This window comes from Vanessa atalanta, chromosome 17, assembly GCF_905147765.1.
Source record: "Vanessa atalanta chromosome 17, ilVanAtal1.2, whole genome shotgun sequence".
NCBI lineage: Eukaryota > Metazoa > Arthropoda > Insecta > Lepidoptera > Nymphalidae > Vanessa > Vanessa atalanta.
The window spans coordinates 9,142,396-9,155,148 of NC_061887.1; the positions used below are offsets into that span (position 1 = coordinate 9,142,396).

The 12,753-nt window shown below is 33.6% G+C and overlaps 1 protein-coding gene across 1 annotated transcript; it reads left to right on the forward strand.

Annotated features, from left to right (window-relative positions):
* Positions 1–1,001: 1,001 nt before the first annotated feature.
* Positions 1,002–12,679, forward strand: LOC125070509 (mitochondrial potassium channel ATP-binding subunit-like). Its single transcript, XM_047680404.1, has 14 exons — positions 1,002–1,151; positions 1,249–1,588; positions 2,015–2,170; positions 2,511–2,656; positions 2,860–2,935; positions 3,566–3,706; positions 4,650–4,834; positions 5,418–5,595; positions 6,148–6,267; positions 7,267–7,370; positions 8,434–8,608; positions 10,021–10,199; positions 10,645–10,792; positions 11,364–12,679. The coding sequence occupies exons 1-14, from the start codon at positions 1,105–1,107 to the stop codon at positions 11,460–11,462; spliced, it is 2,094 nt and encodes a 697-aa protein (XP_047536360.1). The 5' UTR covers positions 1,002–1,104; the 3' UTR covers positions 11,463–12,679.
* Positions 12,680–12,753: the final 74 nt, after the last annotated feature.

Sequence of the window (12,753 nt, forward strand, 5' to 3'; positions counted from 1 at the left end):
TACCTTAACTATGTTTCAAATTAATTTCGCTGATAAGCAATATCCTTTACTTACCAAATATCCAAGTAGGCATTGACGTTTATTATCTCAAAACAAATAAGAAGCCATTTAAATTGTCGAAGTGTTAGAAGTAGGTACTTTATACGTAACTTATATTTTTTTTTTAAGTTTTTCTAATTAGTGAGCCAACAGTTTGTTGCTTATAAGCACGTTGTTCTTCAGAATTATTTAAAAGCTATTTAAAGATATTTTCGGAGTACCTCTGAGAGAAAAAATCAGAAAATAGATTATCCGGAGAAGAAACTGTTGTTACTGATATAGCTTATAAAATAAGCAGATTGAAGTGGGAATGAGTTGACCAACTATAGCCGTTGGAGAAGATAAGATCTAAAAGATACCGGAATCGATAGTAGGACCCCCTTCAGCTAGGTGGATCGATGAAGGTGGTGGGATCCAATTGCTTGTAAAAGGTGGAGATCTGAAAGCGCACCTTGAGATAGGCCTATGTACAGTGCCAGTGCATAACATATTGGCTAACTAATGGAATCACATTTAGCCAATCCTATAAGATTTCACCTAGGAACATTCTAAAACGAGTTTTTAATACGTTACCACACTAATAGGTTTAATATGCATAGTGTATGTTTTTCTAAACTTGTAGACTGTCGTAAAACTTGTTGTTTGTTTGTAATGTAACCTAAAATTGTAGATTGATATTTATAAGTGTATTTAATTATATTATAATAAGACAAAATATTCGCTAAGGCTTAAAAAGATATAAGTAAGTACATAACAACAAACAGCGTGTATCATTTCTAAATTATTTCAGGTAATTTATTAGTAAAGCTAAGAAACAGATTTTTAAAATAATTAAATTTTTGATTATTGCAAAGCATATTCAATACATTATAAATCATCGTTTCTCCTACAAAGTATCCGAGTCATTTTTGACATTGTTTGACTTTGACAATTGAAACACTGTAGATGGAATGTCAAAATGATACTAACGTAATCGAATTAATTTGTATCATAAAACTTTTCTTATCAAATAATCATGACTAAATGATTATATTCTAAATATTTAAAACGAAAAGTATCATCAACATGTGGCAGTTATTGCACATGAATTCCTGCCAACTTATGCGACAAAGGTTTTTAAACATAATTTTGTTCTAACCAATTACCGAAATATTTACTCGATTTATCCTGTTTTAACAGGAAATAATATCAACGTTATATCATTTACAGGTTACTTCCAGTTAGAAATAATAGTTACTTTGTAAATTTTGCAAAAAACAAACCATCGGACGCTGTGAAACGTTACATTTCGAATGTTAAATCTTCAGCAGAGAAAGATGTGAAAGGAGGCGTTTTGTTACTCTGTAGCCCATGGAAGCTGGGCACTGGCGTCAGTTTAGGGTTAGCTGCGCGATTACTTTATAGTAGTGGTATTGTACATTGTAAAGCAACCCTATCTCGAGTTATTCAACGAAGGCCGAATTATAATGATGATAGTGCCAAGTTTGACTGGAAAAGGTTTTGGGCGTATCTTCTGCCACATAAGTGGTTATTGGCAGCAGCTGTTGCTGTAAGTAAAAATTGTAACTTAGACATTAATACCACTAACTACAGTCAGAAAAGGTATCATCTATAGGCCATTCCAACCAAATTATAAATAAATGAAAGATAAATAAACTAAATTTTACATTGACTTGACTTGATGTCATAAGGCAATATATCTTGAATAATTTATGGTATTCATTAAAGGTTTGTAAAAAAACTGTTTCGAGTCTTGGTCATGTTGTCATCAGAACTGGATGCAAATTATAGTAGATTCTAGTGTTATATTATAAATTAAGATAATATTAACTGAATTGTGTAGCATAGCTGTAAATTACTTGAAATGTATAAAACTAAGATTTGTTTATCTTCTCCTGAAATTGGAATAGACTGTATTTAAATTATCAGTGAGTCAATAGTTTGATATATACAAATAAATAAACTTCTGTTTCAGTCGGCCCTCGCTGTAGCGTTCCTAAATGTATACATTCCAGCAATGTTGGGTGTGATTGTGAATGTACTAGCGGGTATGAGAACCAATCCCACTGCAGATTTTATTGAAGAAATAAAGATGCCTGCTTTGAAAATGGTATCATTGTACATTGGACAGGTAAACTATTTTCAATAGCTCCATTCATTTTTTTCCCATTATAACTTTAAAGCAAATAATTGAAGTTATTATAAAACATTTATAATAGAATGCATTATAAACAAATGAATAATGATTTGTCCCTCTGTTCTGTGCTGTCAATACAAATTCGTCATAAACAAAGCCTGTTTTTTTTTTGTTTGCACATTGATTATATCATATACATATATAATGTATTGTTAAATTGTGATAATTATCATATTTCTATGCAAAATTTTATAAGGTGATGTTATAGTTAGTATCATGAACAAGTTCTAGTATTGTTTATTAAAATAATTTAATCTATAATTGTATCTTTCAGGCAATATTTACATTTTTCTACATTCATCTACTAGCTCAAGTTGGTGAAAGGGTAGCAGCTCAAATGAAGCAAGATCTGTTTATATCGATTCTGCAGCAAGACATGGCATTCTTTGACCAAGAGAGAACTGGTGAACTCGTCAACAGGTACCTTGAATACTTCTGGGTAACATTTTATAAAAGAGATAGTATTTACTCTTTATTTTAATTGAGCCACTATTAAGATATTATATTAAATTGTAACTTTGTGTTTATATATATTGATGATGAATATAGCGAAAAATAATCTGCATTTATTATAAATTTAAAATAAGCTTTACTAGTATCGAAAACTATTATTTTATTTTCAGAATAACTGTAGATGTACAGGACTTTAAGAGCTCATTTAAACAAACAATCTCAGGTGGTTTGAGAGCTATAACCCAAGTAAGTTTGTCCTTAATTGCTTTTCTATAATAAGCCTTATATATGTCAAACATTGTTATATTTACACTGTAGTAACAATATTTTACTTTTACTTTAATGAGTATGTTTGGAAAATGGTCTGCTTTGGAAATTATATTATGTGCTGTACTTAGTGTCATGACATACAGTTTTTATTAGTCATGTTTTCCACGTAAATCAAAATACTTGCTTGAATTTTAAAATTCATCTTTTTAAGAACATGTTTTCTTTTGTTTTTCTTGCTGTTTGTCTAGTCTTAATAAATATACATATTTTTCATATATTTTATTTAGGCATACAAATAATCGTAAATGGATTTCTGGTAAGTGGTCACCATTGTCTATAGACTAGTGCTTTATGAAATATGAATCATTTCCACAGTCAATTCACCCCCGAGGCGCAAACCATTATATCTTAAACATTATGTGTGTAAACCCATGTGCTTAAAATTAAATGTGCTTATAATTAAACACTGGTTCACTGACCATTCAAATTTGAATTTTATTTAGACGTAAATAGCTATTGAAAATATCTTTTTCACCCAGATGGTCGTGCCCAACCATTTTCGTTATGTTATGTATATTATTATATCGTATACAATTTTGTCTTCAGGTGGTCGGTTCTGCAGTGAGTTTGTTAGTAATCTCACCACATTTGACAGGACTGACATTGTTGTGCGTACCATCAGTAGTGGTAGGAGGAACATTTATTGGTTCCTTACTGAGGAAACTTTCCAGAGAAGCACAAGCTCAGGTGATTGTATTACATTTATATAGTTTATAAGTTATTTTATTATAAAATACTAATATCTTCAATGATTTTAAAGTCCCATAGCATATTTGCAATAACGGTAATAAATTAAACTAATTTAAACTAATATTAAACATTACAAAGACCTTTTTTTTACCTTGACAGACAATTGACGCTCTTATTTCCAAGTAGGAAAGAGTTAATTTACAAATTAACAAAACCGAGCTTTAAAGTTATATAAACCCGTTTTTCTGTTTCCTTTTTTTAAATTAATTATCTCTGATTCATAAATAGTCAGGATTTATCGACAACCTCTGTGGTCGAGTAGTATGTACACCGGTTTTCATGGGTAGGCCACTCCGGGGTTCCGGGTTCGATTCCCGGCCGAGTCGATGTAGAAAAAGTTCATTAATTTTCTATGTTGTCTTGGGTCTGGGTGTTTGTGGTAACGTCGTTACTTCTGATTTTCCATAACACGTGCTTTAGCTACTTACATTGAGATAATGTATGTGATGTTGTACAACATTTAAAAAAAAAAAGGTTTCAACATTTATTAAGTTTAAAGAAACATCTTCAGGACAAGCTTGGATTCATTTCGTGTGTCGTACAAAAATAGATGCTATACATATATTCCGCATATGTCTTTTATGGACTTATATCTATCTAATCCGGCTTAAACGCTCCTAATATATAGCGAAAACGACTTCGATCTAAAAAGGTGTCCCAAAACACCCATTTTTTTTTTATTTAATTTATCTTTTGTTTCGATGCAAATATTACCGTGCGGAAACCTCCATGTGTCGGACCAAACTATGCCCCACTTGTGTATTAATCCGCAATTTAGTATTGAGGTGACCTAGACTACAATACTTTTCAAAATGAGGAGAGCGTTGTGGCATTATTTGACTGCCGTTTTGTATTATTATGAAAGTGATTTAATATTCAGATTGAAAAAGCAACTCTTGTAGCAGAAGAAGCCATAGCCAACATGAGGACTGTTCGTGCGTTTGCTGGGGAGGAGAACGAAGCTAAATACTTTGCTCAGGAATGCGATACAGCGGCTGATCTAAGTATGGAACTTGGACTTGGTGTGGGTTTGTTCCAAGCTGGGACCAACTTATTTTTAAATGGGTAAGTTGGTCATTAATGGTGTTAGCCAGACAATTATAGAGGTTATTAGATTATTATAGAGGTAGAAGCTTCGTCAAGCCTTACCTAATAACCAGTGTATTGTTTGAAAAGTAAATAAATTAAATAAAGAGCTTTACTTGATCGATATATATATAAAAACTAAAATAAATATATAGACGAAATTGTACCAGCATTAAAATAAGGTTAAAACTGTCCTGTCCCTTGGAACATGACATCTTAGCTCCCAAGGTTGGGGGCGCATTGGTTTGATGTAAGGAATGCTTAATGTTTCTTATAGTACCAATGTCTATGGGCGGTGGTGAGCGTTTACCATCAGGTGCCCCATTTGCACGTCCGCTTTTTTTATTGCATAAAACAAGTTTATTTGAAAATATTGTTTCAATGTTCTATTTGTACGAGAAGAGGTCTTTAGACCTATAGTTTGATTTCGACATATAACTAAAGAATGGAACCTCTTTGCCACGACGTGGTATCCTTGTCAGAATATTTATTTTTAATTTTGAGACTGAAGATTAAAAATAGAGTGATGTATTCCTCTTTAAATCGGAGGGCAACTTTTCAGCATGGTGCTGGCGACCATGTTCCTCGGCGGTCACCTCATGTCAACTGGTCAGATGTCGGCCGGTGACGTCATGGCGTTCTTGGTCAACGCTCAAACAGTCCAGCGGTCGGTTGCCCAGCTGTCGCTGTTGTTCGGATCGGTTGTTAAAGGTCTCAGCGCTGGAGGAAGGGTTTTTGAGGTTTGAGTCGTTTTTATTATAAATAATGCTTTAAATTTCTTAGTTTACACTTACTTACAAACAGATTTACACAAATATTTTCCCATTTAATTATGGCGTGATTATCAGAACGGTATTAAGATCATAATATTCTTTATAATAATTATTCAAGTAGGCTTTTACAAGCATTTTTGAATCGTCATTTAACAAACTATTTTAAGTAAAGCTACCACTGATTCAGAATATATCGAGAAGAACCGGCAAGAAACGAAGAAAAATAAGTATGGAATGATAAATGGTCATCATCGCCCACAGACCAAAAAGCCAGATATTACAATCACCGATAATGATACTAGCTTATTATACTGGCTCGTCCTTAAAACCAGAACAACTCAATACAAAGTATAAGTTTTTGGCCGTACAATAACTAATGAATAGGATTAGAATATCTTGCTTAAATCTGTACTGTACCGATAAGCCGAATTCTAAAAACTCACAGCCCAATATTTTCTAGCTCCCCGCACAATCAGTTCATGAACAGCGAATTTATTTACTTAACATTTTTTTTTTCAGTACATAAACAAGCAACCCGTTATGGATACGTCCGGCACTAAGACAATTAAATACCACGAATTCCACGGCGATATTGAATTTAAAAATGTAACTTTTGCGTACCCGACGCGACCTGAAGCGGTAAGTAGTATTTATTTATCTATATAGCCGAGATGGCCCAGTGGTTAGAACGCGTGCATCTTAACCGATGATTTCGGGTTCAAACCCAGGCAGGCACCACTGAATTTTCATGTGCTTAATTTATGTTTATAATTCATCTCGTGCTCCGCGGTGAAGGAAAACATCGTAAGGAAACCTGCATGTGTCTAATTTCAACGAAATTCTGCCACATGTGTATTCCGCCACCCGCATTGGAGCAGCGTGGTGGAATATGCTCCAAACCTTCTCCTCAAAGGGAGAGGAGGCCTTTAGCCCAGCAGTGGGAAAATTTACAGGCTGCTAATGCTAATGCTAAATAAGCTAAGTTATTGTAACAAATCTGATCCGAAATTTCTCAGTGATTAGAAAACCTTAACCGATGATTGTGGGTTCAAATCCAGGGAAGCGCTGGTGAATTTCATCTCGTATTCGGCGATGAAATAAAACATCGTGAGGAATCCTGTATGTGTCTAATTTTAATGAAATTCTGCTTAGTTCAGCGTGTCGGAATAAGCTCCAAACCTTCTCAATGGTATAAGAACAAGGAAATGACAAAAAATAATATTCATATTAAAAATCCCGTGCATTAAAACAATAACAAAGAATAACTTAAAACCTTATAAAATGAGACAGAGATAGAAAAAGAGAGAGAAAGTCGCCTGGATGGCATAACGTCTTTTCCTTACGTGACGATTTCTGCCATTTTATTCTACTGTAAGCCGCGTAAAACAACTTCGATTCAATAATATTTTAAACGCGAAAGTAGCTCTGTCTGTCTGTGGCTCTTTTACGACCAAATCACTGAAGCGAATTCGATTAAATTGAATATGCAAGCTTGAACTCCAAGGAAGAACACAGGCCTTTTTATGCTCATACCTGAAGACCAATCCCTAAAAGAAGACCGAAGTCGCGGGCGATACCCAGTTATATATAAGTTGTTGCTATTTTTGGAATTTACAATAATATGTCTATATTTTTAAGGTTGTCCTGAATAATTTCAACTTGAAGATACCTGCGGGTAAAACTGTAGCTATTGTTGGTACATCTGGTAATGGGAAATCAACCATCGCCACTTTACTTGAAAGGTAATGATTATTTAATATTATTATATAAATTTAAAGTATAATTTTGTACATATTTATTTAATACAAACTTACAAACTCATATCTCTGGTATTGTTTTTTGATTCAGACATTAACAACTTAACGCCGTATAATTAATTACAAACATACTTTGGGATTTTAAGTTGTCAATGCTATATCCCTTATCTCTATAGCTATCTCCCTTTTTCCTATTACGATAATAAGAATTCCAAGTGTTTATAACAAATAGCAAGTAGGGTTACAATAAAAATAAAATAATATATAAATAAATAGAGCCGAGATAGCCCAGTGGTTAGAACGCGTGCATCTTAACCGATGATTTCGGGTTCAAACCCAGGCAGGCACCACTGAAATTTCATGTGCTTAATTTGTGTTTATAATTCATCTCGTGCTCGGCGGTGAAGGAAAACATCGTGAGGAAACCTGCATGTGTCTAATTTCAACGAAATTCTGCCACATGTGTATTCCGCCAACCCGCATTGGAGCAGCGTGGTGGAATATGCTCCAAACCTTCTCCTCAAAGGGAGAGGAGGCCTTTATCCCAGCATTTACGGGCTGCTAATGCTAAAAAAATAAATAAATAATAGTGTCTAATATCAACGAAATTCTTAAAATTAAACTAAAAATTATGCTCCAAAACCTTCTCCTCCAAGGGAAAGGTCTTAGCCTGGCAGTGGAAAATGTACAGGCTGTTAATTTAATCCAGCTTGGATAATCTTACTTGGTAGTAGGGCTTTGTACAAGCACAACTGGGTAGGTACCACCTTCGTCATATATTCTACCGCCATTCTACAGTAACAACACTTAGTACAAGGAACATAACATCTTAGTTTTCAAAGTGAATGGGGCATTGGCGATGAAAGGGATAATAATTATTTCTTACAGCGCCATTGTCTATGATCATTGGGGAGCACTTCCCATCAGGTGGCCCATTTTCCGTATAACTATGTCAAAAAAATTAACTCTTTGTCGTCTAGGTAGCTCTTGTCGTAAGGTAGCTGATCTTTTAAATTTATATATTATTTAACTTAATTTAATTTTCTAGATTCTACGATGTAAACTCCGGCGCAGTAACGATAGATGATGTCGATATTCGAGAATTTGACTGTCGTTGGCTTCGGGGCAGGGCCCTAGGACTCATAAGTCAAGAGCCTGTTTTATTTGCGACCACTGTTAAGGAGAATATCAGATATGGACGCCCAGAAGCCAGTGATGCTGAGGTGAGTTGAATTGTTATTAAGACAATAACTATCTGCCACTAAAGGTGGCCTTATACGATGATAAGATTGCCGTCTGTGTAGTTATCGCCAACATATAAGTTATTCTACCAATGACGAACAGTGATTAATATAACCGTTGGATAACAGTCGACGTGGCGAATTGGACACGTGAATTTTAACAAGAGGGATATTCATTAATATCCGACCAAGTTCCGTTGAGTGTACGTTTGCCTTATTTGTATTTATAATTCGTCTCGTGTTCCTTCGTCTTCGTCTGTGGTCAAGGAAAACATCATGCAAAACTTTTGCCGCACTATACACCCGTAGTACATTTTGATGGAACAAGCTTCAAACCAAACAAGCCTTCTCCTTCAGAGAGGTGATATTGGCTCACCAAATGCACTTATCCAGGCTGTTCACTTTCTATTCTATGGGAGCAAAGGTTAAATAAGCTTGTGTAATGCTAGGTATATATATAACACAATAGTTATCGACTCCTAAATTACTCCATTAACCAAAAGAGTTCAGAGGAAAGCGCTGTAAGAAATATTTGTACCATTCCTTACATCAAAGCGTTACCAATCTTGAGAACTAATAAGTTATGTCCCTTGTATCTGTTATTAAAATTGATATCTCATATTTCAAACCGAAAAACCAAAAAACTAAGAGTTATTTAGCAGGAAAAATAAAGAGTAGTTACCTATCCGGACGAGGTTTTACTCATATTGGCCAATTATTCGGCAATTCTATTAATTCAAATGTTATTATACCAGTGTAATTACATACATGTAATTAGGTCCCCCGCTTGGCAGCGCCTTCCTAATGTAATGTGTAGCTAACGTGCCAAATGTTGCTAATGTCAGCTGAGTTGAATACTTGCCAGGTGGTCCAGATAGACAAATGCTCATTATATTTTTTTTTTTTTCAAGTTTTAGCCTAGTTTATACAGTTATACATTTTTTTTTAATTTACTTCAATATGGAACAGTTATATGGGGTATTCATATAGTTAACCATAGTTATTATCGTTCTAATGGCTGCAGTCCTTGCGCTTTGCTAATATATCTTCTATAATATGCATTACAAACAGTTATTGATGGTTATTGGTTAATATATCTATATTTCTAATACAATACTATTTCACTGAACTACTTATATCGAATTTAAGTTTACTTCTACAGTTACGATTACAACTTTGCCAATATTCAAATTCTATAGATTACTTAAATTTCATCCAATGATATCATATCAATTCAAGGTCATACTTTGGTTATTTATCTTTACTCCTCCTGCCATTGGAATGGATTAAACACTACGTCCCTACGTTACGACCCTGAAACACCTACTATCAAATTAAATGAACTCCTAATATCGCCTTCATAACATACTTGTAAAGTAATGGAACACTTTTAGGTTTACCAAGCAGCAAAAACCGCGAATGCTGACGATTTCATCCGTGGTTTCCCTGACGGGTACAACACTATGGTAGGAGAACGTGGCATGTCTTTAAGTGGGGGACAGAAACAGAGAATCGCCATAGCAAGAGCAGTCCTTAAGAATCCACCCGTTATGATTTTGGATGAAGCAACTAGGTAACGATATCATATATTTCATGATAATAAATAGAAGCATGCTATTATAACATGAACCTATAATCGAAGGATATTTCAAACATCGTCTTAACTAGACGTACCTAAAATTTAGAGTTGACATACTTACCAAATTACCAGTGCTGTAATATTTAGAACACAGACAACTAACAATTAAAACGCGGCACTCTACCGCGTGTGAAATTAAGTTTTTCTCTCTCTCTTTCTCTCTTTATGGCCGTTTCGTATTGTCGTCTCATCGAACTGTGATAGTAAAGAAATAGAGTGAGTTTTTCTCTCATATCTGTAATATTTCTTGTATTTTTTGCAATAAAAATGGCCGCTGTGCCCAAAATTCTTTCAGAACAATAATTTCATTACTAAATTGTTTTTGTATCTATTAATAGAAAGAAGTTGTTCTCTTTTTAAAATATATTGATATTTTCAGTGCCTTAGATTCTGCGAGTGAGAAAGTGGTTCAAACTGCGTTGGAAACAGCATCGAAAGGTCGAACAGTATTGGTGATAGCACACAGATTATCTACAATCATGAACGCTGACCTTATCGTCGTATTGAGTAAGGGAAAAATAATAGAGGTAAGTTGAAATTCAAAGATATATATATATATATATATATATGACCCTCAATATCGGTTTCAACCGGTTTTATCTGCATTAATCAAGATTACCGATGAGATACTTTTTAGTTTTAGCGCCTAGATTACATTTTAAAAAAAGTAGTTTGAAACATACATTAACAGTTTACGGGTTCCATACATATTGTGATTGTATGATCAAGATTTTAATACATTTTTTGATAGAATTTTAAGCAAAACACTTTTTCATTAATTCAGAAATTTGTTAGACTAGTTACCCACTAATCAGATACGCTTCGTAACAGCAATAGTTAAGATTATTGCGTTCCGGTTAGAAGGGTGAGTGAGTCAGTGTAGAGAGCCAAGCATTAGGGACGCAACATTTTAGTTCCAAAGTTTGGATCGCGTTGGCGTTGTCTATAAGCGATGGTGACCAATAACCATCAGGTGGCCCTCTTACAAGCCCACCTAATTACCTGCTTATAAAAAAAGTTATTTAATAATATAATATTTACGTTTAAACTCTAGTAAACGTAAAGATATTTAAACGTTGAAATTTAATTTTTCCTTAGATGGGCACGCATGACCAATTGAAGAAATTAAAGGGTCACTACTGGAACCTCATCAAGCAACAGGATCAAAATTCTGACAACCCGACCAAAACGTTATGAAGATGAAACACAGAATTAACAATGTTCCCATAAAAACTTAGTCAATTCACGAAGCTGCACGCTGTTATACAGATTATTTCTGTCTTTAATTATAACCATAGACAATGTTAACTTTTTAAATGATATTTATTTTACTACACGTAATAATTAGGGCTTTTAATATTCGTTAAGTATTTGATTGATGTGTGTCTGTCATGCTTCAAGAAATATTATATATAGAGTCTATACCACAGACTTTAGACAATATTTTTAATCAAACAGTTCTATATGGCTATGGATTTAGGTGCATTTCTAGAACAATCGATTAAGATTTAAATCGGCATTTTTTATTAATTTATTCGGTGGATAAAGGTTGTTTGAAAAATCATGTTACAACAAAGCTGGTAATAGGGGCGCGGGAAGGAATACATTTATATGTTTTTATGTTTTAAACTCTCTGTCAGTGTAAAAATGTATGTATCTGTTGTGATATAATGATTAAAACTGTCCGAATGACTCGCTGGATCTCGCGAAGTGGTGAGATTATAAAATATTTTCTCGTTAAAAATATGTATTCAATAAAACGTTACATAGTTTCCGTTGCAATCGAAATATTGACTTATACTATATTTCAATATAATAGTGAGACAAAACCATAGAGTTACATATTCTATGCAATTATAAACAATTCTTGATTTATTTATCTTCTACTTATACAATTTTGGAAGTAAAATGCTCAAATTGTTTTACTTAAGTTCCGTCAACTACTTCGCCAACATTTCTATTTCTACAAAAATCTTTAAGGAATACCAAAGACTCTCCTAGACATCGACCCATGTTGTTATGTCAATTGAAGGTCAAAGTTGCTTATTTAGCCTAAGTCCTGCTACTGGAATATGTCAAATTTGCTTTAATTGATTGACAAACTCTAAAGACGTTCACATGACTTATATAAAAATATAAATTATATGTATAGTATACTCCAACCACAAAGCGAAATTTGACATCGATTTGAGGCGATATTGTTATTCAAAAAAAAGGTAATCAAAATTGGCGTTTTGAACGGCGTCCAACCTAGTACTGGAACTGTGAAAGTTGTATCAAGATATATATTAGTCAAGAATTGTTAGTAGTCTCAGGTTTGTATATCATTATTCCTTCTTCGATCAGAAAAGACAAAAATGACATGATATGGCAAATATCAACACATTTTTTTAGTTTGATATACATTTTAAGACTATTTATTATTATTACATTTTAAGACTATGTATTATTTTTACACTGATATTAATTTGATATGTTGTTAACAAGT